This window comes from Sinocyclocheilus grahami, unplaced genomic scaffold, assembly GCF_001515645.1.
Source record: "Sinocyclocheilus grahami isolate Dianchi unplaced genomic scaffold, SAMN03320097.WGS_v1.1 scaffold1229.1, whole genome shotgun sequence".
Classification (NCBI taxonomy): domain Eukaryota; kingdom Metazoa; phylum Chordata; class Actinopteri; order Cypriniformes; family Cyprinidae; genus Sinocyclocheilus; species Sinocyclocheilus grahami.
In genome coordinates, this window is record NW_015506408.1 from 102,257 (window position 1) to 129,563 (window position 27,307).

The following is a 27,307-nucleotide window of genomic DNA, read 5'->3' on the forward strand; positions in this document are numbered from 1 at the left end:
CCCATTATGTGGTAATGAGCAACACAGAATCTGTTGAAAGAACTTGATGAAATATGGATTTTTTTTCTGTTTAGTTTTATAAAATAAAATTGTACTTTATTGCACAAAAAAGAACAAATGGTCATAAGGATTTATTGCACAAAAGGATAAATGGGTTTGTTTCAAATTAAGGTTGCAAAGGGATGGAACTTTTTTGGTAAATTTTCAGAAACTTTCCACAAAAAAAAAATCCTGGAAAGTTTCCAATTATTATTTTTATTGCGCAAAACCACATTTCTCTAAGAACCTTTTTTTTTTTGGTTCTAAAAAACCATTATAAATTTGGGATTTAGAATGTCAATTGCAAAAATATAAAAGGACAATGGTAACAATCAAAATATGGCTTTGTATTTGTTTCAATATGAAAGATTTGTGCACACTTTACTTCTAGGCCTACTTATGTTTATATGGTTAAAGCTGCAGTCAGCAAGTTTTGCCTTTGTCGCCATCTGTTTGAAAACCTGGAATTGCAGCTGTCTGAGGAATTATCTTCCTTGCATGGGTTGTGCGACACCACGGCTCCAGCGCGGATGAATGTAATGTTCTGAAGAGTATGTGTGGCAGTCAGTCACCGCACCGGTGTGAATATTTACTGTACTTCACAATCACAGATTCTAGCCTACATCTTGGAATATATGACCCAAATAAGCATTTTCACCGGATATTGTCATCTGAACAAGTAACAAGTCTGCTACGTTTGTTCTGACCAACTGAGGAAAACCGCATTAAAATAAATCTTGCTACCAATGGTGATTTAATCTAAAGATCAGTTAGCTCATATCACATCAAACCGTGCAAATTATTATTATTGTTATAATTTCTCACATGATTAATCTTAACATCAGCATTGCGTGACTAAGAGTATAGTGTGTATTAGAGTGTAGATTTCAGTTTCTGCACAATTTAATCTCTAATTGTCATACCACTCGAATTTCATATTAAGAAATTATTTTAACCCAAAAAGCAAATTATTCTCCCTTCAAACTGGTTTTCTTTAGAATACAAATCTTGTATAATCCCAGGCTATCTGTTATCAGAAGCACATTTAAAACTACAATATAATTTAATTTCATTCACATATTTCATAAACACAATCCTTTCTGGATTACAATCCGCCATCAATATATTTTATTATTCTAGCTGCTGTGAGAAAAGGCTATAAACGCTCGGCCAGCTGCAGGATCCTCACATGCGATAGCCTAATAGCCGGGACAACTTCTTTATGTTTACAGACGTGACGTAATGACGCAGTGCCATGCTCGAATTTCCCGTGAAAACCTACCCGTACCACTCAAATTAGAAAACATTATTATAAGCTAACCGTTGTGAATCGGGCTTAAGTAAGGCGATAGTTTCGAACACTGGCTGGTTATGTATTTGCTTAAATATTGATTTCGGGTCATTTTTAACCAAAAAAAAAAGTTACGGCCTGCAGCTTTAACATATTGGGTGCATTATGTAGTAGTATTGACGGCTAACGATTAAAATAGGAACGGCAGTCCAAATTCAAAATACTGGAGAATGTAATTTCTCTCTCTTTACAGTATACTCAATGCTCGTGTGGGTTGCCAGATTGAGGACACAGCAGGAACGAGTGCAATTGACAACGGAAGGCAACAAGCCTTAAACACTTTAAATCGACTGACTGATTTATCCACGCTTTAATAGGCGTCAAGTCATAGAGCTGAGGCTTTTTAGATCTCTGATCCAGTTTGCAGGCTACAGTATGCTGTGTTTTCCACAACCTATTCCACATACTATTGGGTAAACTGACAGTGGGCGGAGTCATACAGACCAAAACAAAAACAGACATTCCGACACGGAACTCGCATTTCAAAGTAGAATAACTGACTAGCTTTGTTTTTCGGAGAAAAAAATATGTGAACTGAGGATATTTTCTAAATATGTGAATATTTTTAGAAATTAAGATTTATACATCATCCAAAAGATCAATATTCGGCCGAGATACAACTATTTGAAAATCTGGGATCAGAGGGTGCAAAAAAAATCTAAATATAGAGAAAACTGCCTTTAAAGTTGTCCAAATGAAGTTCTTAGCCATGCATATTACTAATCAAAAATTAAGTTTTTATATATTTACGGTAGGAAATTGACAAAATATCTTCATGAAACCTGATCTTTACTTAATATCCTAATGATTTTTGTCATAAAAGAAAAATCTATAATTTTGAACCATACAATGTATTTTTGGCTATTGCTACAAATATACCCCAGTGACTTAAGACTGCTTTTGTGCTCCAGGGCCACATATCTGCAAAGATATAGCATTATATGCAGTCAAAAAAAATTACATACAGCACCTTTAAAACCATATGCCGGTTTCAAAGCGTTGGATGACAAATCGACACACAAACAGCAAAAGGTGTAGTATTTATTCATGAAGAGAAATGAATGTAGACCATTTAGAAACAAGGGTAAGCAGAAAGGTATATTTACAGTAAAGCAACATTAAAAGGCAACCAGACAATCGGTAACAGTTCACGTTGTGTTATCAAAAAAAACAAAAAACCCTTTGAATCTACTTACCCAACTTACTTCCTACTTACAGTATATAAATGATGTTATTACCTAACTACACTTCCAAGATCACTTGAGTGACTGGTGTTTAGAACGGCTCCGCTGTTAATGATCAAAACTAAAACGGTCATGTCAGTGTCGCTAATAAAGTCTTATGGTGTCGTATAAAACATGCAGTTGGTCGCGATCGGATACAGGTTTGAGATGAGTTTGGCAGCAAGCGATAACGACATTTCCAAAGGTGACGTCCAAGTTGGTTAAATTTGCGCACTTCATTTGGGGGGAAATCGTGATTTATAAAATTTCGCTGCATGGTATTGCCGAACATTAAACAGGTTTGTGACGATAATCTAAGTGACGGTGAAACGTATTGGAATCTCACTGAGAGTTCGAGTTAGCGGCGGCTAACGCCTCAAGCGCTGGCCTCCATGTTGTCGGGACGCCCCTGCTGCAGCTGTACGACCACAGTCTCCACGGTAACCTCCTCCTCGCTGTCGGTGGTGTCGCTGCGCTCGTCGTAGTCCGAGGACTCGGCATCGGGACGGGACAGCGAGCCGGACATGGTGCCGAAGGAATGCGCGCTGGTGGAGGCCAGAGATCGCAGCAGGGGCGTGTTTTCCGACACTTCGTTCTCCTCGCTGTCGCTCGACTCGGACTCGGACTCGGAGTCGCCGTCAGACGGCACAACCTTCTGCTTGCACACGGGGCAGGTCTTCTTGGTTTTGGTCAGCCATGGGTCGACACACTTGCAGTGATAGGCTGATGATTGGTGCAGAGAGAATTAGTGCCACACATCGTGACAAAGCTGATCTATTACAATCCAAATCCTTTCAATTTATTAGTAGTTCATTTAAAAATTCCACTAAATAAAAGTAATTAAAAATTAATAATATATCATGATTAAACAAACTATACAGTGTACATTAAGTGTGTGTGTGTGTGTGTGTGTGTGTGCATTTTGTATGCATATAAAAATTTATTTACTTATATTCAAATAAATATCTACTGATAATTGGATTTAATATATAAATTATTCTAATTATTATTCTGCACTTTAATGCCATGAGTTGTTTTTTCTTAAAATTTATAAAAATATTTTTTTCCCTACCATGCCTTCATTTGTTATTTTGTACTTATTAGTAACAAAAACTGCTAATTTTAATTAAAAATGTATCTTACACAAATATAAAGTGTACCCTATGTGCATTTTTAAATACATATAAAAATTTTATGTTTTTATATAAATTGATATTACATACATGTAATATACAAATTATTTTAATGATTATTGTGTACTTTAATGTCCTGGGTTAATTTTTTTCATAACTTTTTTTAATGTTTACCATTTATTACATTTAAATTATTAAATGATTTTTAATTTTTAAATAAATTTATAATATTTTATTTATTTATTTATTTTTGGACTGTTACATTAACTGACTTGGAAAGTTTCTTTTAATTTTTTTCGATGCTTTTATTTAATGTTTTTTTTTATACATTTTTAACTAATGTTTATTTATTCATTTATTTTTGTCACGTGGTTACAACATTTTCAACAAAAGCTCTAGGTTAAATGCTTCATTTCATAATTTAATTTAATAATACTTTAGTTAAATAAGTAATACTATTGTTCATAAAAACAAAAACAAACTGTGTGTTGATGGTAGTTTACAATATTTTTACATTATTGTCTTTAGTTGTAAACAACACATAGTCTGTTGACAATACTTGTTTGGAATCTTTTTTCAAAATTAAAGTGATTTAACAGCTAAATTTTTCAAGCTGCAAATTAACCAATTTTGTATTTTTTGCTGATCAAGGGCTGAACGAGACAGAAACTCACCGTGTGAGCAGGGAAGAACCCGCAGCTTGTCGCCCTCCTCATACTCATCCAAACAAATGGCACACACGTCATACGAATCACCTACGAGGAATTAAGAAACAGATTATTACATGGGTCATATGATGCGATTTAAATTTTTCCTTTCTCTTTGGAGTGTTACAAGCGTTTGGAGCATAAAGAAGATCTGTAAAGTTGCAAACACTAAAGTCTCAAGTCCAAAGAGATATTCTTTATAAAAGTTAAGAGTCAGCCACGTCTACCTAAAACCGCTCGTTCTAACACGCCCCCACATGTCTACCTCACTATGTGGGAAGATTTGCATAACACCGCCCAAATGTTCACGCAAAGAAAGAAGGTGTAACTTTTATTCTCGCTGTAGTTTTGTTGCTGCCGCCACAATATATATATATTACATCAATATCTTTAATAGAAGGGCTTCTGATTTTCACATTTGCAGCACATGACTGATAAACGTGCAGCATTTGCTTTCAGATTCTGGGTTTTGTGGCTCAAGCTCAATAAGTCCCGGAATTCGTCCTGCCCTCCTTCAAATTCCTCTGGCTTTTTTCAGGTTTCTTTCCACCAATGAAGGAGCAGCTCCGCTGAAGCTCAGTGTTTATATAAGCAGTAAACGAACACAAACGGCCATGGCTGCATGTGACCGTATATGGAGAAGCTTGTATCTGTCACTGCAGACTCAACGGTTGGTTGAAGCGTTCACAGAGACAGCAGTTTTTGGATGTTACCAATCCACTGTTTACAACCGAAACAACTCAATACTTGGTGAAGCCAATGACCTTGTGGAAAATTCTTCATTTGTTCTGAACTGATGAAGATTTATGGTTTAAGGGAAAACCTGAATCTACTGGGTTACATGTTTGAAAAACACTTCATAATATAGTTTACCATTACCATGTTCAAAGAGCGATCCAATATTCGTCATATATTTGTGCTAAGTTTTTTTTTTTGGCAATTTGTTTCTTCAGATTTGACTATAATCTTCGTTTTTCCCTCATGATTACGTTTCCTCGAGATCACGTCAAGTAAACTAGCGATTCGCAATGATGGTAGTAGTAGTATTCAATATTCATGATATATTTGCAGTCATTTTTTGGTAATAAAAAATGTAACAAAACTATATCCATTTTTTAACCAATTTTATTATATTAAGTTTTTTTTTTCCCCCACCATTAATTTTATTAATGATCACAGTAGACTTGCAATGATGATTCGCAAAGGTTTGGATTTTGTGTATATTTGTGATACATTTGCGCTGATTTAAAAAAAAAAAAAATGTTTTTGGCAATAGAAAATTTACCAAAATTGTATATTTTTTTTTATTTTTTTTAAAACTTCACTATAATCATTGTTTTTTTCTTCATGATTAAGTTTCCTCAAGACAACATCAAGTAAACTAGCGTTTCGCAATGATTTTGAATTTGCAAATTCAGTAGACGTTTCCGATATTCATTATATATTTGCACTTTTTTTTTGGCAATAGAAAATTAACCCAAATTGTATCCATTTAAAAAATTTTTTTTTTTTTTACAATTTTCCTAAAGATCACATCAAGTAGACTTGCAATAGTGATTCACAAAAGTTTGATTTTGCAAATATTGGCAATGATTTTTTTGGCACTATAAAATTAATCAACATTGAGGTTTTTTTTTTTTAACTAATTAATCCGCCGCTCCATTAAGTCCTCTCAAGATCATCTCAAGTAAGACTAGTGATTTGTTTTTGAATTTGCAAATTCATTACACGCATCGAATATTCGGGATATTAGATATCTGCAATGATTTTTTGGCAATAGAAAATAAACCAACATTGTATTTTTTTTTTGTTTGTTGAAAATTTACTATAAATTGTTTTCCTCCACCATTAATTTTCTTTACGATCACATCAAGTAGACTAGCAATTAGGGCTGCACGATATTGGAAAAAATTCACATTGTGATATCTTGTTTTTCTGCGATATATATTGTGATATGGAAAAAAAAATAAATAAATCACCGGATGTCTTGAATAGCTCTATTTGGAAAAAAGATTATCAATGATTGGTGTGATTTTGTAGGTGAGTAAATCAGTATAGAAAATAAACAAATTACAAGCAAGAATAAATATAAATATGATAGAAATGAATAAACAGTGCTTTATATTTTTCAGGTAAGTCTAACAGAAATTGAATAATCAAATGTAAAATAACACTGTATAGAGTCTTCACTGTATAAATTAAATCTAATAAATCTGTGTTAAAGCTACAAAAGTGATTTTTCTCTACGCGTTTTGTTGTTTGATCAACATTCATGACACAGAAAGCAACAGGAACATTAATCTGCTGTGAACCAACCTTCTGTTGAACTGAATTCATGAAGCAAACTATTTGCTAAACTAACCGTAGCATTAACAGCACCGCTGGAATACAAGCGCGCGGTTCTGTCAGTCAGACGCGCATGAAAGCTGCATGTGTTACTATAACAAACACCGCGTGTTTTCTTTCAGAATCATCATTGGCTGGTAGAAATACAAAAATAGGTAACAAAAGTTTTTACTTAAAAATTAAGATAATGTAAAGGTGCAAAATAATAAAATTTTAGACACATTGTCAATAATTACGGCAACGAAAATAAAGCCCTTGGAGAACTGTTGCGATCAACACACAATGGTGTTTCTTTACCGAATGAATCCACGTTTTTAAACGAATCGAGTGAGTCAATGATTCAGTGAGCCATTTATAAAGGCAGTCACTTGCTTCGTTTCTGAATGAATCAGCCGTTTGATTGAATCGACTGAATGACTTACACTTAGTGGCGCTTTTAGTTTTATATTTAGAGCATGGTTTCTTTTTTTAAAATCATTTCATATTTCAGTATTTATTTGTATTGTTGTATGTTGAATTAAAATTTCTTTCTAAAGCTACTTTTTTTTGTAATGCCTATTCAGAGATTCACTGAAGGTCTACAGAGGTCACTGTGTAATTCACACCTTGATTATAACTTATATATATATATATATATATATATCTTTCAAAGGTAATATATTGAAACGCTTACTACACTATGATCCGTCTATTGATAAGAGTTTAAACGAGCCTGAAGTAGAGTGCCAGTGTGTTGTCGTATATGACAGCAGCTGTGTGTTGTGGGTCTGCGGTCATACGACAGGAAAAACCCGCTCTCTCTGTCAGCGAGGCAGACTGCAGCGGCCGGCAGAAGCCATGAATCAGCACAGAGGCCGGATGAAGAAAACCAACGAGTCAGCAGAGACGCCGCGAGCGGGAACCAGAGGAAGGTGAACATCAGAGTGAAACACACGCGTTTGCAGGCCTTTATCTGTGTGTGACGGGATTCAAGAGCCTCAGTAATGTCCACACGGATAAAACAACTGCTGGTGTTAAAATTAGTGCTGTCAGACGATTAATTGCATACAAAATAAAAGTTTTTGTTTGCATAATAAATGTGTGTATTGTGTATATTTATTATGTATCTATAAATATACACATATATTTTGAAAATATTTACATGTATATATATTTATATTCATATAATTTATATCAAATATATACAGTGGGTACGGAAAGTATTCAGACCCAATTAAATTTTTCACTCTTTGTTATATTGCAGCCATTTGCTAAAATCATTTAAGTTAATTTTTTTTCCTCAATGTACACACAGCACCCCATATTGACAGAAAAACACAGAATTGTTGCCATTTTTGCAGATTTATTAAAAAAGAAAAACGGAAATATCACATGGTCCTAAGTATTCAGACCCTTTGCTGTGACACTCATATATTTAACTCAGGTGCTGTCCATTTCTTCTGATCATCCTTGAGATGGTTCTACACCTTCATTTGAGTCCAGCTATGTTTGATTATACTGATTGGACTTGATTAGGAAAGCCACACACCTGTCTATATAAGACCTTACAGCTCACAGTGCATGTCAGAGCAAATGAGAATCATGAGGTCAAAGGAACTGCCTGAAGAGCTCAGAGACAGAATTGTGGCAAGGCACAGATCTGGCCAAGGTTACAAAAAAAATTCTGCTGCACCGCTCCATTAGCACATGCATTTGGATTAAAACTAAATTACGATTAAAAAATGTAATCATAAATATAAAACAAAAATTATAGGGGCATTCACTATAAACATTTATTTTAAACGTCAAGCATACACAACTTTATTTAAAGCAGAAGTGAAACTAGCAGACTGTGTGAAATGCGCTAGGCTGTAAGTGTCTCTCATTCTGCATTTATTTATATTTAATTTATATTTACCAAAATAGTACGCGCGTATAATGTATAACGAGTGGTTCCCTGCATTATTTTAGGAAAACGTCTTGTGATTACAGTATTGAGCTGCTGCAATGGAGCAGCTCTAATGCGCCATTAAAATGAACAGTGAAAGTAACAAAACATTTTATAATGTAATTAAGTGTGGAAATAACTGAAGGAAATATCGGTTTGCTAAATGAAGCCAACTAACATGATTCATATTATTATTTTGTTTCTGTATCCAATATTTAAAAAACATTACAAATGCTGTGAAAATACAGGTATCGGTATCAGCGAGTACCAAAAATGAAAGTATCGGTATCGATATTCTTTCTGAAAAAAAGTGGTATCCCTAATAGTTATCATGAATTCTATCTCTTATCCAGGATCATTTTGTAGTGAAAATCTGATTTCGTGACAGTCCTATTCTCCACTGTAGTCATTTAAACATCATTCAAATAGACAAGCTGCCTTGTTCATGTCCATATGTTTTGCATAAAGAAAATCTTTATTTCTGAACCAATTTTAAGTATGCGTCCTGGTAGCATTCACTTGTTGCAGATAAATGATCCACATGACATCTGGTAAATACGTATGACGGAAACGATTACGAATGACCTTCACGCTGATATGACTCTCATTAGCTCTGAATATCTGAAGTGTAAGAGACGACTCTCGCACACCTTTCGTCTGTTTAATGTTTGAAAGTGGATACGTGAACACAGGTGTGTCTGTAACCTGAGTCCAGACCGCACTCTCTCCTTATACTCAGTGAAAGTGACGTCTGACACCTTCTTCAGGAGGAATGTCTCCAGTGTCTGCTTTCACGTTTACAGGCGAACACATTTCTAATCCACTATGAGCGAGCTGAACAGGATGCTCATTCATGCAGTGAATGGTCAATGGTCACGGTGTTGATTTGGTTGTAAAATGGCTTGATGATTCACTGTGAGGAGGTGGAAACGCAGAGAGCTCCGGCGCGGGAGGGGAATTCCACATTTCTCCCACTTTCTGTTGTGCGGCACGGATAATACCGAATACTGATGAACCATCAACACGACAGCTTCACAACATCAAAATAAAGAGGCTAAAAGGCCCATTCTTACTAAGTATAGAGTGTATATCCAAAGTATACAGTGTTCTGCTTACAAAAGCAGTGCTGCAATATTTCTGGTACATACAGGAAATGAGTAATAAGTGGAAGAGCCTACAAAAACACTGGATTTTCCCTCAAACGCAAATCAGACGGCCGTTTTAAGTGAATTTGATTGGGGTCTTTGCCATTTAAGTTCAGTAAACAATAACATTTTACAACTGACGTTAACTTTTTACATTTTTTATTTTTTTACAAAGTTGATTTGTTTTTAAAATGACCCATTTTTAAAAATAATTTATATTTTAGTATTTACGTATTTGCTTTGAAATGGCGTTTCCAGAGGAACTATAAATGTATCCTAGCTAAATGAATTTAAAATGGACAGTTTAAAAGAACTGATTTGATGGCATGAATCAAAGATGTTAGATCTTTTTAATTGACGTTTGAATCAGATTCTAGAACTATTAGAATCTCTCATTCTGGTGAGTCTTTACACAATTTAATGGTCAAACAAATAACGAATAAAAACCTTTGCGATAATTGTACACTACTGGTAAAAGTTTGGGGTTGATTTCTCTTTTGCTCATCAAGGCTGCATTTAATTGATCAAAAATACAGGAAAATCAGTAATATTATGAAATATTATTATAAATTTAAAATAACGTTTCTATGCAAATATATTGTAAAATGTAATATATTTCTGTGATCAAAGCTGAATTTTCAGCATCATTACTGCAGTCTTCAGTGTCACATGATCTTCAGAAATCACTAATATGCTGATTTGCTGCTCAAGAAACATTTCTGATTATTATCAGTGTTGAAAACAGTTGTGCTGCTTCATATTTTTGTGAAAACTTCTATTTTGTTGAATACAATGTTCAGAAGAACAGCATTTATTTGAAATGGGTTTTTTTTGCAGTAACATCATCTTCTGTGTCACTTATGACAAAATTAAAGAGTTCTTTTCATATGATGTATTTTATGTATTTGCATGCTGATCCACAATGTATTCTCAGTGTTAGATCTTAAGACGACATCTTAGATCATACCTTTCTTATACTTGTGAATTGGGAGTTTCTTCAGCTGGTCCTTGCGTAAGCGACTTCTCCTGGCTCTATGTCTGTCCTGTACAAACTTTGTGATCTGAGATTAAAAAGATGTACACGTCTCAGTCAAGGCTAATATATTTGGTTGTTTGCTTTTTTTTTTTTTTTTTTTTTTTTATTACACACCATCATGACTCACCATGAAAACTACAATGAGGATGAGGCAGATTCCAACAATGATGAGGAATGGGATCAGATAATATTCCAGAGGCAAACTGAAGTCCGGCATGAGAATCACATGACCACTGAAAACACAAAGCAAGACTGTGAGTGTGATGCTGCTTTTATACGACAGCTCTTATAAACAGACAATAATAATTAGAACTCATATGTGACCCAGGACCACAAAACCAGTCATAAGGGTCAATTTTTTGAAATTGTGATTTATACATCACCTGAAAGCTGAATAAATAAGCTTTCCATTGATATATGGTTTGTTAGGATAGTACAATATTTGGCTGAGATACAACTATTTGAAAATCTGGAATCTGAGGGTGCAAAAACATCTAAATATTGAGAAAATCATCTTTAAAGTTGTCCAAATGAAATTCTTAGCAATGCATACTACTAATCAAAAATTAAGTTGATATATTTACGGTAGGAAATTTTTAAAATATCTTCATGGAACATGATCTTTACTTAATATCCAAATGATTTTTGGCATAAAAGAAAAATCTATAATTTTGACCCATATAATGTATTGTTGGCTATTGCTACAAATATACCCCAGCGACTTAAGACTGCTTTTGTGCTCCAGGCTCACATATTATGTATGTAATGTATTATTTGTATTAAATACATATATATAATTAAATATATGAACTTTTTAATTTAATTCAGTAATTTTGGTGTGGAAAAACCGTTTGTGAATACTTTGTGTGAGACTTTCTATAGTGTCATATGACTCTTGGAGCGCCAGCGCAGCTGAATTCATCAATGTTTCTGTTAAGTATCCATCTGAACAGTGAAGTATTCAATAGTGAAATCAGAGCCCTCACCCTTTCTCATAGATGTAATCCTCTTTGAGAGAGTTGGCCGCTTCTTCACCAATAAACACTGAGGGAATGTCTATCTGCTTCAGAATATCCACTGCAAAAAAATTTAAAATACAATCGTACATTAAGACACTAAATGCGACCAGATTTGATTCTGATTCACTTTGAGTCCTCAAACAAATGAATGTTAAATAATCGAGCGTATTTTAAAATGTAAAATAACATTTTGAATTTATGTCCACTTTAAAGGAATAGTTCACTTGATATAAATAAAACAAATGAATGAAAACTGAAAGTTTTATTTAACCCTCCTCCTCCCCAGCACCACCTGTCTATAATCTGCTCAACATCAATCCTACACTCCATTATTGTCAAATGCTGTTAAATCTATATGAGAGCTGATTGAAATATGGACACATTCTGTGGATTATTATGATTTTTTTATTATGATGTTTGGACTCTCATTCTGACGGCACCCATTCACTGCAGAGGATCCATTGATGAGCAAGTGATATAATGCTACATTTCTTCAAATCTGATGAAGAAACAAACTCATCCTAATCTTGGATGACCTGAGGGTGAGTACATTTTCAGAAAACTTTCATTTTTGAGTAACCTATTCCTTTCGAAATATATATTCAAAATATCTCTTTTGCACAATTTCATGTACAGTATTTACGTAAAGTTTTTGTACAGTCTCAGTTTGTGTATGTATAGTCAGATATTTTGAGTATTTATAGTATATGTATAGTCAGATGGTTAACTGTTGTATAGGTCTCTAATTGTTTTTCTTATACTTCTATTGTTGTATGTTTATATTTATGTTTAACTAGTATGTAGCACCGAGACACAACATTTTGTTCCACTATATGTCCACACCTGTAGCAGAATGGCAATAAAGCTCGACTTAAGAACGCTGAAGGTTGGTTCCTCTACTTTGGCCTTCATCCTAACATTCCAAGTCAAACGGCATCACGGCTCAGACTTCATAAATACAGCATCGGTTATTAGCAGCACAGGGGCCGAGGTTTGTGAATCACAGCATTGTCCCGCTGCAGAATTTTATGCATTCGTGCGCAGTAACTTACGATCATTGGATCCCATGCTGATTAAGTCATCAGAGTCCACATTGTGGACAATCGCTGCCTTGTAGCCAGCCTTCTGTGCATGGAGGACCTGAAGAAGGACGAGGACAGAGACAGAAGCATTGTGTTCAGATAAACACAGGCGTCATGCATGCACTCCTCCAACCCCCAAACACAAGACTTGTGTGACACATGTATTGTGTATTCAACATGTACACACTGGTTTAGCTTCACAAGAACATGTCTGGATCAGAGCTCTCCTCGAAATCTAAAGAAATAAGACATTTTTTAATGTGACATTAATATTTTTCATTACTGTAACGAAAAAAAAAATCGGATCAAATTTATATTTTTGATAAAGCTCTTTTTATTTTTATACAATTGTCACGTATCAAAATGTAATATTCAAAAGTAAAAAATTTGAACACATGGTAGAGTAATTTGAGAAGATTACATTCGTAACAATTATATACTGTAAAGTAAAACTGTATAAAAAGTAAATTTTTAAGAATAAAAATATATAAATTAGAGAGCTAAAAATACTGTAAAGTACTTATATATAAAGACAGTATTTATGGTACAACCTTTATGCCATTTTAAATAAAATATTTAATTACACTCAATAATTAAATTTTCCGCTTTATCATGGTAAAAATTACTGTATTATTTGGCATGAAAATGTTACAAAATGTCATTAAATTGCTCTTATTTAATTTATGCAAAATATATATATATATTTTTTTTCCCCATTCAAAACGAGTGAAATGTGACTTAATGCCATGATAGTCATCCAATTTTCTTATTATTTTTTATTTCCTTATAGGGTTGCAAAGGGGTGGAAAATTTACGGTAAGTTTCCGGAAACTTTCCAAAAATCCCTGGAATATTAAAAAACAATTCTGGAAAGTTTCCAAAATTTACTGGAAATGTTCCACCTTTTTGCAACCCTATTTCCTTATAATGCACGTAAATGTTTTCCGAAATGTAGTGATTTTTTATTTATTTACTGAAATTAAAAAACATTTACTGTACTCGACATTTCCTGTAATATCGGACTAAATAAATAAATAAAGCAATACAAGGGGATGTAAAGCTAATAATTTAACATCCCTAGCTGATTTATCAGTGTATCAACCAGTAAAACTATATTTAAAAATATAACCATAAAGGTTTCTTTAATGAATGTTCACATCAAACGTAACTTTCAGACTTGATCAGTGAAGACCTTTGCGCAGTAGAGAGGAGGACAAAACTTGAGTATTTGTCATTTCAGCTGCGTTTTCAACAGCGGCCACTAAAGGCAGAATTGAGAATTACAGGATCAGAACACAACCAAGATACATAAAACTACTTAAAACACATTCTAGTGCTGTATTGTTGCATATATAAACGTGTGCTCTTGGTAAAGTGGTCTAGAGTGAGATTCCTGCTGTACTGGATTAGTGATTAGTGAATGTTTGTGCAAGCAGTGATAAAAACATTCAAGACATTCCTCAGATACAGACATCAATCACATTCACGTCGCGTGAAGCTCACAGATAAAATATCAGCTGTAGATATACTATCATCACCTGATTAGAAAATATTGTGAAAGATGCGCTAAAATGTTATGCTTTTGTTTTTACCTGATGTTTTATCACCATACTCTATCTCTACACACTAGGGATGCACGATATATCGGCCACCATATCGGTATCGGCCGATAAATGCTCATTTTTTCTGTTATCGGTATCGGCCTGATAAGAAAATTTGGCCGATATCTTGCAGCCTTTTGTGCAATTGTACGTTGTAATATTGTGTTTATTTGATGTATATCTGATTTATCTCATATAGAATGCGTTTGGTTAAGTTAAAAGAGCGCTTCAGTTTACCGGTGATCGTCTTTAGCTCAGCGCACGCAGCTCAAACAGCAGTGCACAACATTAATAACTATGATTGGGAATGTTGTGTATATAACATTCTAATGAGAACATTATTATAATAAAACGTTGTGCATTCTTTGGGTTTAGTTGCTGTGTTTCAGCGCGTTGTTATGGGAAGAGCGCATCCACAACAGGATCACACATTCTGACTATAGCATGCAATAACTGCGTCATTTGTCATTTCATATATAAGTTGTAATATTATGTTTATGTTGTATTAATATTAATCTCAGGATGCATTTCCTTGAGTTAAATAAGCTGCCAGCAAAACGCTTCAGTTTACCGTGTTCATTCAGCTCTTCAGCTTCAGCACGCGCAGCTCAACGGCTGCTATTTAAAACAGTGGTATTAATTTGTTACTTTTTCAAAATCATCTATACATTATTAATAACAACAACCACTTGTATTGTTCTCTTATTATTTTCATCAACAGTATGGTTTAGTAATTAAAATCATTTAATTATTGTCCGTGCAGAGGCTATTCTGTTTTATTGATCTGTGGCGCATTCATTTTGATTCTTTACACGTGTAATGATGTCCAGTGACTTGTTTGCATTATTTATGCATTATTTTATTTATTTGTAAGACTTTTTTTATGACTAAATTTGGTAATGGGAGAGTAAAAATATTTTTAAAACGTACACCGTTCAAACTAGGCTGCTTATGTTGAAGTGTTTGGGATGTGGCTTTTAATGATGAGACCTTTTTTGTAATCAGGCTCTCAAAAAGTATATAACAATTTGGATATAGATTTATCGGCCAACATATCGGTTATCGACTTTCAAATATAAAGAATAATCGGTTATCGGTATCGGCCAAAATTTTCATATCGGTGCATCCCTACTACACACCTAACAAAGGTGTACAAATTCCACAGCGCTGTCGATGATTAACGTTTATTGTGGTATAGGAAAAATATTTCCAACAGTTCGACAGGCGTTACGCGATTACACTGTGATTGGCTGTGAACAGAAACTGCAGGCAGACCTCTTGAAGTCTTTGCATATAGTTTGCCAGCAGCATGATATGTGTGCACAGTGAAGCGCGTCTTGGAGAGCGAGGGCTGCTTTTGCATTTGGGAGTGCATTTGCATACTTGGACGGAGGCGTTTCTATGTTACCCGTGTTTGTAGTTTTAGGAGTAACAGCAGGACATTTTTTATTATGGATTTAAAAATGTATAAAAGATTATATATATTTATAAACAACATTATAGCATTTTAAAATATTTAAAACTTTCAAAAATATATATTTTTAAAGTATTATGAATTATATAATTTATAATATTTTTTTTTATTTGTAAAAATGTTTTTTTAATTGATCAATTATATAATTTATAAAACAATATATAACTAACACAAATTATAACATTAAAACATTTTTTTTAATTTGTTAATGTATTTTGTATTATAAAATGTATACACTATTTCTAATTTATATGATGTATTTTTTTTTTTATTTGGAAAATGATTTATACAAATTGTACAAATGCATTTTTATTAATTATTTATTTTATATAAATGATATTATTTGTGAATACATTTTAAAATTAATAAATTTTTATAAAAAAAAATTTTTAAACAGTTTTTAAAAACAAATGCATTTTTATAATTTAAATAAATATTTCCTTTATAAAAGGATTTTTATGAATTTATATTTTTTAGAAATTTAGAAATATTAGAAATGTGTCCGCTTCATATGGTTTTGAGATATTTTCATAAAACAACCACAACAAAAAAAAAGTTTTCAATGTCAAAAATAAAATGTCATGTGGTGCAACCATTGCAAAAAAAAAAAATAGCATGATTTATTAATTAATAAAAATCTTTACAATTTTTGTAAAAAACTCACTGGACAATGGAGACGGACAGAAAGCAAGCACTCTGGAGCCCCACTGAAAGCACCGAAGAGGAGAAACTCTGCTTCACCTCAGTGATGATGAGTGGAGTGACACACAGACACACACTCACACACACACACACACTCATACACACACACACTCTCTCTCTCTCTCTCTCTCTCACACTCACTCACTCTCTCTCTCTCACACACACACACACACACAACCACACACACTCATAACCACACACACACACACTCACACTCACGCACACACACACTCTCACACACTCTCATGACCACACTCTCACACACTCTCGCACACTCACTCACACACACTCTCTCACACACTCGCACACACACACACACTCACACGCTCGCACACTCACTCTCACACACACACACACTCACACGCTCGCACACTCACTCTCACACACACACACACACACATGCTCTCGCACACGCACACGCTCGCACACACACACGCAAGCACTCTCTCTCTCTCGCTCACGCACACGCTCGCACACACACACACACACACTCACGCTCGCACACACACACACACACTCACGCACACTCACTCACACACGCACGCATGACCACACTCTCACACACACACTCTCGCACACTCACGCTCGCACACACACTCTCGCACACGCTCACACTCATGACCACACTCTCGCACACACACTCTCGCACACACACTCTCGCACACACACTCTCGCACACTCTCACTCACACATACACACACTCACTCACTCACTCACTCACACACACACACACACACACACTCACTCTCTCTCTCACGCTCGCACACACTCACTCTCTCTCTCACGCTCGCACACACTCACACTCTCTCTCTCTCACACACACGCACACGCTCGCAACACACTCACTCACACACACACACACACTCACGCACACTCACACAGTCACCTGAGCAAAAGCATGATGGGACAAAGTGCTTTGTCAAGCATTGCTAGGAGACTAGAATGTCATAAAATAAAAATTTTACTCTTATTTGGATAAAAAAAAAAATTACTTGATTTAAAATGTAGCTATTATTCTTGTCAAAGGAACTGCCTGAAGAGCTCAGAGACAGAATTGTGGCAAGGCACAGATCTGGCCAAGGTTACAAAAAAAATGTCTGCCTCACTTAAGGTTCCTAAGAGCACAGTGGCCTCCATAATCCTTAAATGGAAGACGTTTGGGACGACCAGAACCCTTCCTAGAGCAGGCCATCCGGCCAAACTGAGCTATCGGGGGAGAAGAGCCTTGGTGAGAGAGGTAAAGAAGAACCCAAAGATCACTGTGGCTGAGCTCCAGAGATGCAGTCGGGAGATGGGAGAAAGTTGTAGAAAGTCAACCATCACTCCAGCCCTCCACCAGTCGGGGCTTTAGGGCAGAGTGGCCCGACCATACATACATATAGCATGAAATCAGTGTCATTCTAAGATCAGTGTTATTTTAGTATAACTGATATAGATTTTAGAATTAGGTTTTATTTTTATATTTTCTGTTTTCAGTAATATTTTTATTTTGTTGTGTGTTTTGTACTGTTTTTTTAAATGTCTATGTAGTTTAAAATTTTTTTTATTTATTGGTATGATTTAATTTGAGTTATTTTAGTACTTCAAATTAAACTAAACAAAAATTGGAAATGTTGAAATAAAAGGAGTTTTAAATAATCTTAAGTTTAATAAAATAGCTTTTTTACTTGAATTAAAATATGTTTAGTCATTTTATTTTTAGTTAACGTTTATTCTAACTAACAACATTTTTATACAAAATGTTTAGTTTTAGTGAACTATAACAACTATAGTTTAGTTGACTTCAATAACCCTGACTAAAATGAAAACTATTTAAAATGTAATTTGAAATAAAGCTGAAATAAAATATAAATATTAGATGAACAACTCTGACCTAAAAGAAAGTGTTGCCTGAAAAAAGTCAATAATTTAAATATATTTAAAAACGAAATAAACATATTTAAAAAAATAAAAATAATAAAAATGGAAAAAAAATAAAAACCTAATTTCAAATATTCATAAATACTACAATGGTACATACATAATACTATGGAAACACAGTTGTTTCCACCGCAAGCATACAGCAGGCTTTGTTAAACTGCTAGTTTCACTGTTTAGAGATCTTCCCCTGCTGCAGAAAAACATGCAGTGAGTTGCCGGAGGATTTCATGTGTTGGCACAGGGTCAGGTATCGTGGAGGCGTTACGCTGCGTGTATAAACAAACGTTTCCCACGTTCCCAGTGAGACTCTTGAGGGGAGATCTGTGGTGTTTCAGGCGAACGAGGGAAACAAACGTCCCCAGGTCTAAACCTACCTTGACGTCAAAGTTACATTCGAAGCGCTTGATCAGCACGATGAAGGCGCTGCTGAGGTTGTCCCGCAGGGGAGGGGGGTCGATCGGGACGCAGGCATTCTCGGGACGGGCTCCGATCAGGAAACCCTGCACACAGGAACAAACAATCAGAAAAGACTGCTGACAGCTCACTCTGCTGGACCAAACACACAACTACAACAAGAGCGGTCTGAGGGACACTCCAGAGGAAAATGGACAAGAAAGCTCTTAACATCAGCTACGTTTCCTTCCACCTGTTTTAATGCGGAATATCGCATTCTGGATGGAAACACCATAAATTCTTAAAATGCGTGCGACTGAGCAGGATAAACTTTTAATCTGATAAGAAAAAATGTGCATAAACTACAATGTAAACACATATGTGACCCTGGAGCACAAAAGCAGTCTTAAGGTGCTGGGGTATATTTGTAGCAATAGCCAACAATACATTGTATGGGTCAAAATTATAGATTTTTCTTTTATGCCAAAAATCATTAGGATATTAAGTAAAGATCATGTTCCGTGATGTTTTCAAGATATGTTTTCAAGATATAAAGATCATGTTTCAAGATATTTTGTAAATTTTCTTACCGTAAATATATCAATTTAATTTTTGATTAGTAATATGCATTGCTAAGAACTTCATTTGAACAACTTTAAAGGTGATTTTCTCAATATTTAAATTTTTTTGCACCCTCAGATTCCAGATTTTCAAATAGTTGTATCTCGGCCAAATATTGTCCTGTCCTAACAAACCATACATCAATGGAAAGCGTATTTATTCGGCTTTCAGATGATGTATACATCTCAATTTCGAAAAATTGACCCTTATGACTGGTTTTGTGCTCCAGGGTCACATTTACCGAATAAATTCCACCCAAAAAGTTTGCGCTATGAGACGGGATAACTTGATTAACCAGCGGACAGATCTCATTCACAGCATCTGAAATGTTGTTTTGGTCATTCTGAAATGCCTGAGCAAAGTCTGTCGTCAAAGTACTTCTGTATAATTACTGTCTTACATGACTGCGTTCCCAAACTGCAGCATCCACCTCTAAAAGCAATGACCGCATTTATTGTGTTACGTCTGCTCTCGCTGAAGCGCAAGTCATTCATTACATATGAAAATTATTATATTCAGTGGCTTCTCCTTATAAGGTTTCATTGCTGTCTGATTAGCCACGATCATCAAGAATGCGGTTGAACGCTGAAGAAATGCTTGAAGGCAAGTGCCGCTCCATCAAGAGGGACACTTCCTGTTTTTAAGGATGGGTTATTGGGCCATGAATGCAGGCAGGCATGAGGCCAGCACATGACCACATGAGGATGAGTCAAAGTAGGCCACAAAAACAGAGGAGAACCAGAGAAGCACTGCATTACTGAGTGTTACAGATGCACGATATATGGTCCATCAGCAGACTTTATCTCATCTTTTAGCTCTAACTTCCTGTTTTTACACTTGGGCCACCTTTTATCTAACACGGACTTCAAAACGTGAAAAGAAAAACAACATCATAAAAATTCAGTCACAATGAATATCTATATTTCTTAGTTATTATAATGTTGTGGTGCTTTAATTCTCTTGTAGCATTTAAAAAAACAATTTTGCTTTGTTTTTAGTTTATTCAGAAAAAATACATATAAGCAGCTATAAACTAAGTTATTATTTAAAACAAAATTTATAAAGTGAATATTAAATGTATATATATACATTTAATAAATATATATATAAAAAATGTTAAATAAAAATGTACTATTTCACATACTTTATATTGTGAGGCCAGTATAATATGTAATTTTGATAATATGCCATAGCATAATTGTTACTATTAAATAATTAAAACAATTAAAAATATTAATTGTTTGACAGCACATACATTATATATACATATATATATATATATATATCAGGTCTGTGAGAGCCAGAAATCTTGCTTGTTTGTAGGTGACCAAATACTTATTTTACCGAGGAATTTACCAATTAATTCTTTCAAAATCCTACAATGTGATTTTCTGGATTTTTTTTCTCATTTTGTCTCTCATAGTTGAGGTATACCTATGATGAAAATTACAGGCCTCTCTCATCTTTTTAAGTGGGAGAACTTGCACAATTGGTGGCTGACTAAATACTTTTTTGCCCCACTGTATATATATATGTATACACACACACACACACATATATCATACTTATAATGCCTACATTCACTTTATCATTTATCACTTAATCATTTTATGTGATTTTTTCACTTAATCATTTAATGTCATTTGTTTGTGTGACAAAACAGTATAGAATTTTAATCATCTGCATTTAACATAACTGTAATTATTAATTATAGTTCACTTGCTTAAAATGTTTGATTCTAGTGATTTGTTTTTTAAATAATTAAAACAATATATAGCATGGAATTTTAATAATCAGTCTTAAAGGGTTAGTTCACCCAAAAATGAAAATTAGGCTGTTTTACACTCACCCTCGAAGCATCCTAGGTGTATATGACTTTCTTCTTTCAGACGAATCCACTCGGAGTTATATTAAAAATTGTTCTGGCTCTTCCAAGCATTATCATTGCAGTCAGCGGGTGTTGCAGTTGAACAGTCCACAAGTCGTCAAATAAAGCACGCGAATCCATAATAAACGTGCCTCACATGGCTCCGGGGGTTGAATAAAGGACCCCTGTAGCGAATCCATGTGTTTTTGTAAGAAAAACATCCATATTTCAAATGTAATAAACACTTTTCTCTCACTTCCGCTGACTGTCATACACTGAAGCAGTTCCGGTCGGATGACGTAGGACGCGCCTCTGAGATATGCTAGTCTCGTGAGTTTGTTTACAGGAGCAAAGGAAGCAAAGTTTCCTTACTTTGCAAATCCTCGGTTTGTACTTCTAATTCGTGACCGGAGTTTTGTTTTGTTGTCTCTCTGCATTCGTCACTAATCACGCAACACCGACGTGCTACGACAGCCGCTGGAACGGAAGAGCCAGGACAATTTTTTAAAGGGGTCCTATTATTATGCTCTTTTACAAAGTCTTGATTTTGTTTTGGGGGTGTACTAGAACATGCTCTCATGCTTGGTGGTTCGAAAAACACATTATTTTTCACATAATTTACATTATTAAAATACCTTTCTCCCCAGGCTGGCACAAACGGCTCGATTAGTTCCGGTTTTGATGAAGGTCCGCCTTCCGAAAAACAAAATGTGTTGTGATTGGTTAGCTGTCCCAGTGCGTTGTGATTGGCGAACAGCTTAGACGGTGTTTCAGTACTGCCACGCCCCTTGCTCCGTCTTTCAACAAAAGCTTTTGGGAATCCGGCACTTCTCACTCGTGATGTGGAAGCTGTCCTCAGTAAAATGCACAGCACACAATAGCAAATTGGGGTTATAATGCTCAGGAACAGAGTTAAAAATAAATTGCAACCACTGTTTCCTGACATCATCCGCTTTCGGAAGTGGAAAAAAAAACAAAAAAACAACCCCGTTTCAGACGGTCACGCACCAGACGAGAAGCGCAGCGTTGCGCCACGGCTTTAAAATTCGAACACAGTAGGCGGGAATTCTTTTTAATGAAATTCTAATGAGCCCCTTTGTGATATCACAAAGCCCGGAAACCAAACGCTGTAGTCCAAACGAGCCGTTTGCTGTAGTTCTTGAAAATTGATTTTTTTTTTACTAAATATCTCCCTTTGGAGTGGACTTTGAGATTTGTAACTTTCTAGATATTTTGTATGCCCAAACATACACACTACACACTGACTAAAATTAAAAAAGTGAAAAAGCATAATAGGACCCCTTTAATATAACTCCAACTGGATTCGTTTGAAAGAAGAAAGTCATAAACACCTAGGATGCTTCGAGGGTGAGTAAAACACATGCCAATTTTCATTTTTGGGTGAACTAACCCTTTAACAAAACTGTTAATAATAAATAATTATATTAAAATACTTATTAGAAATTATTTGAAAATAATGATATTAAGTAATGAAAAATGAGTATCCATTTTCATAATTTACATTATAATGTTTTAATCCCTAAATTCAGATTTTTTTCACAAAAATCTATTTTTACTGATTCACTTTTTTAATTATTTAGGCAATTTAGTTTGGAATTTTAATAATTAGCCATTACATTGTTATTATTAAATAATTATATTAAATGCTAACTGATTAAATAAATCAGGCTCATGATGCCTAAATGCACGTTTAAAACTTGATTTTAATTTAGTTTTTTAATTTAAATTTTAAGTATTTAATTTTCCATTTATTTAGAAAAAATATTATATAACATTAATATCAGCCATTTACTGGTATCAGCTATAGCATAATTGTTATTATTAGCTTTTATTTTCAGTTTTCATTTAAATTTTAGTTTAAATTCTAGTAACTTTTGCCATTTTATTGGTTTTATAATTTTTTTGTTGTTTTTTTTTGGTTATTGTTTTGAATATTTCTAATTATATTTAATTTGTTTACTTTAGTTATGGTTTTAGTCATTTAAGTACTTCAGTTTTTTTATTAATTTATTTAAATTAATTAAATTAATACAATTTTCAAAAACTATTTTTTGTAGTTTTAAGTTCAGTAACAAATATATTAATAAATAAATAAATATATCAAACACTGATTTCCACTGTAGAAAACAGTTCTGAGCTGATTCCCTTAAACCTGCTGATCTCGAACCAAGAACAGTGAACATCGGGGTTCGGAGAGAATATATATTTTTTCAAAATGACACAAGAAAGCAAATGCAACCACAGACCCTGCATTTCAGGAAGTGGTCTAACACTACTTCCTGTTCTGACTGACGCCCTCAGCCATTGCGGCTCTTTACATTTACACTTTGGTGGCATAACGTAGCAGGTTGACATCCAAGATGATTTACCAGCTCATGACTAGATTAGATCGGCTGCCACGCTCCAAAACAGAGAGCAGATTAAGCTGGATTTTCCGGCAGGGATTAACTCCCAACACAATATTTAGCAAAAATAGATGGCGATAAGCATATTATGTTGTGTCCAGCTGAGCAGGACAAAGGTGAACGCTGCTGCTTAGAGAAAATATGAAAAACTTGGTGGATGACCTCTAAAAACACCACTTTGGTTTGAGCTGACAAAGAAGGGGAAATCAAAGCAAAATGGAGAAGTGACAGATGTGAAGTCATTTTCACAGTTTTTACCAACATATCATGAGGTTTGTGTGATCAGGACAGTGAATCAGGAACAGAAAATTGGCACAATTCGAGCATAAAAAGTAGTACAATGTAGAACTGCTTTAGCATAACGACAATATAATATTAATATAATATAATAATATACGACAATATATTAATTAATTTTAGGAACTATTATCCAATTCTGTTGTCTAAATAATATCGCACTTAAAAATCACATTTATTGTTGCACTATGAAATTTTTTGTGATTTCCCAATGCAAAATTTGAGTGGTGTTAAAATTTTGACACTCAAATTCGCAGTGCCGACCAATAGCAGGCCAACAAAGCAAAAATGAATATCCACAATCCAGTCATTTTACTGGCAATCCGCACAATGAAGAATTTCGCCCAGTGGACTTCTGGTGGTGAAGAAATTTCTAAATACAAATTTCGCGTTGGGTTCAAATTTGGTGAATTCTGACAATCAAATTCACAGCGCCGACCAATAGCTAGCTACTTGGTTCAAAAGTGACATTGGAGTGGGTGGAAATTTGTAACTTTAGCAACAAGGCAAAAATGAATACCCACAATCCAACAGCAAACTACAACAACTGCAGCACGACAAAAATGCAGCACACACTTAAAAGGGATAGTTCACCCAAAACTGAAAATTCTGTCATTAATTACTCACCCTCATGTCGTTCCAAACCCGTAAAAGACCTTCGTTCATCTTCAGAACACAAATTAAGATATGTTTGATGGAATCCGAGAGGCATAGACAGCAAGCGTACTAACACGATCAAGGTCCAGAAACGTAGCAAGGACATCAGTAAAATAATCCATGTGATATCAGTGGTTCAACCGTAATTTTACGAAGCTACGAAAATAAAACAAAAAATAACGACTTTATTCAACAACTCGTCTCCTCCACGTCACCCTGTAGCCCCATTTTTGAAAGTATCACATACGTAAACAGCGTCGTTTACGCTTTGATTTGAACGAAAACAACGTATCTGCACTATAGGGGGATGCGGAGGAGACGCATTGTTGAATAAAGTCGTAATTTTAGTTTTCTTTGCACACAAAAAGTATTCTCGTAGCTTCGTATAATTACATTTGAATCACTGATGTCACTATTTTAACGATCTCCTTGCTATGTTTCTGAGCCTTGATCGTGTTAGGATCCTTGCTGTCTATGGGAGGGTCAGAGAGCTCTCGGATTCTATCAAAAATATCTTAATTTGTGTTCTGAAGATGAACAAAGGTCTTTTACGGGTTTGGAACGACATGAGGGTCAGTAAGTAATAACAGAATTTTCAGTTTTGGGTGAACTATCACTTTAAGGCCGTTTCACACTGAGCTCGTATATAGTTAGTTCTGGGGTTTTTCAAGTGGCAGATTACATAACAGCAGCGCACACTTATAATAAGAGCATTATCATATGTTAGTGTGGATGCTAATATAGCTATCATTATGTTAATAGCTATCATTCTTGACGTGAACAGGTTTTTAAAGTGGCAGATGACCAGTGTTGGGTAAGTTACTCAAAAAAAAGTATAATCCACTACAAATTACTAATTAATTCTTTAAAATTGTCATTTGATTACTGCATTTAAAAAGTAATCAGATTACTAATTACTTTACTTTCAAGTTTACTTTACTTTTCAAGTTATCAAACCTAAAAAAAAAAAAAACACTACAAAGTGAAACTCATAGTTCTTTCATTAATTTAATATTGACTGAAAGATTACATGAGTATTATTTGTATACACTCGTAATATCTTTACTTTAATTATTACTGTGTGACGCACTATACCCAACTCTGCAGACAATGTAACAGCAGCGCACAATCATAATAAAACATTATCATCTGTTAGTGAGGACGCTAATATAGATATTGTTATGGTTATCGTTATAGTTACCATTCTTGACGTGAACAGGGTTTATAAGTGGCAGATGACATAATAGCAGCGCACACTTATAAGAACGTTATTGTTCGTTGGTGTGGATGCTAATACTGCACAAAAATAGAAAACACAAGGTTTTGCAAGATTGATGCTCGGTCATGTGACCAAAAGAGAAAACTTGGTCCCACTTTATAGTAAGTGGCCTTAACTACTATGTACTTACATTTAAATTAATCATTTGGTACAATGCACTTTACATTGTACTTATATTTGAAAGATATTTGCATGTAATTACATCTGTAATTAATTTCTGTAATTACATTTATAATTACACTGTTGACCCATCCCTTACACCTTAACCCACCCTTAAACCTACCATACCACCAAACCTGTCCCTAACTTTATCCCTATCCCACATCAATAGCAGCAAAAGTGTTTTGCAATACAATATGAACACAATAAGTACATTGTACGTTATTGATGTAAGTACATAGTAGTTAAAGGGATATTTCACCCAAAAATGAAAATTTGATGTTTATCTGCTTACCCCCAGGGCATCCAAGATGTAGGTGACTTTGTTTCTTCAGTAGAACACATACGATGATTTTTAACTCCAGCCGTTGCAGTCTATCAGTCGTATAATGCATGGCAGTGGTAACAAAATCTATGACAGTAAAAAAAACATGCACAGACAAATCCAAATTAAACCCTGCGGCTCGTGACGACACATTGATGTCCTAAGACACGAAACGATCGGTTTGTGCCAGAAACCAAACAGTATTTATATCATATTTTACCTCTAATACACCACTATGTCCAACTGTCTTTGAGCGTGCGCAGGCATCCGGTGCGTGAGGTGTGTACGCGCTCTGGCGTAGTTTACGCAAGCGCCGGAAGTGATCTCTCGCGCGTATACGTCACTCATTGTTTACACAGTGCACAGTCATTGTAGGTACGACGGCAAATCAAAATGGTACTTGCGCTTATCCGGATTGTTCAAACCGACTTAAAACTAAAAGATTACGTTCTCTCGCGCGAACTCATTCGGGAGTGGTGACTTTCCACGTATTCCCAACTTCTGAGCCTGCTCGCCTGAAGTTATGGTTGATTGCTCTTCGGCTGGATATCAACACACCCATTAACGTAAACTACGCC

General features: G+C 34.8%; 1 protein-coding gene across 1 annotated transcript in view; it reads right to left on the reverse strand.

Moving 5' to 3' along the window:
• Positions 1–2,401: 2,401 nt before the first annotated feature.
• The window catches only part of LOC107568264 (E3 ubiquitin-protein ligase RNF13-like), a 35,891-nt gene continuing 10,985 nt past the window's right edge, over positions 2,402–27,307 (reverse strand). The window contains exons 4-10 of the mRNA XM_016254199.1: positions 19,080–19,205; positions 12,979–13,066; positions 11,894–11,984; positions 11,035–11,140; positions 10,839–10,932; positions 4,421–4,501; positions 2,402–3,336 (exon numbers count right to left, since the gene is read on the reverse strand). Of these exons, the coding sequence (XP_016109685.1) occupies positions 2,990–3,336; positions 4,421–4,501; positions 10,839–10,932; positions 11,035–11,140; positions 11,894–11,984; positions 12,979–13,066; positions 19,080–19,205 (933 nt within the window). The 3' untranslated portion in view covers positions 2,402–2,989. The remainder of the gene's footprint in view (positions 3,337–4,420; positions 4,502–10,838; positions 10,933–11,034; positions 11,141–11,893; positions 11,985–12,978; positions 13,067–19,079; positions 19,206–27,307) is intronic.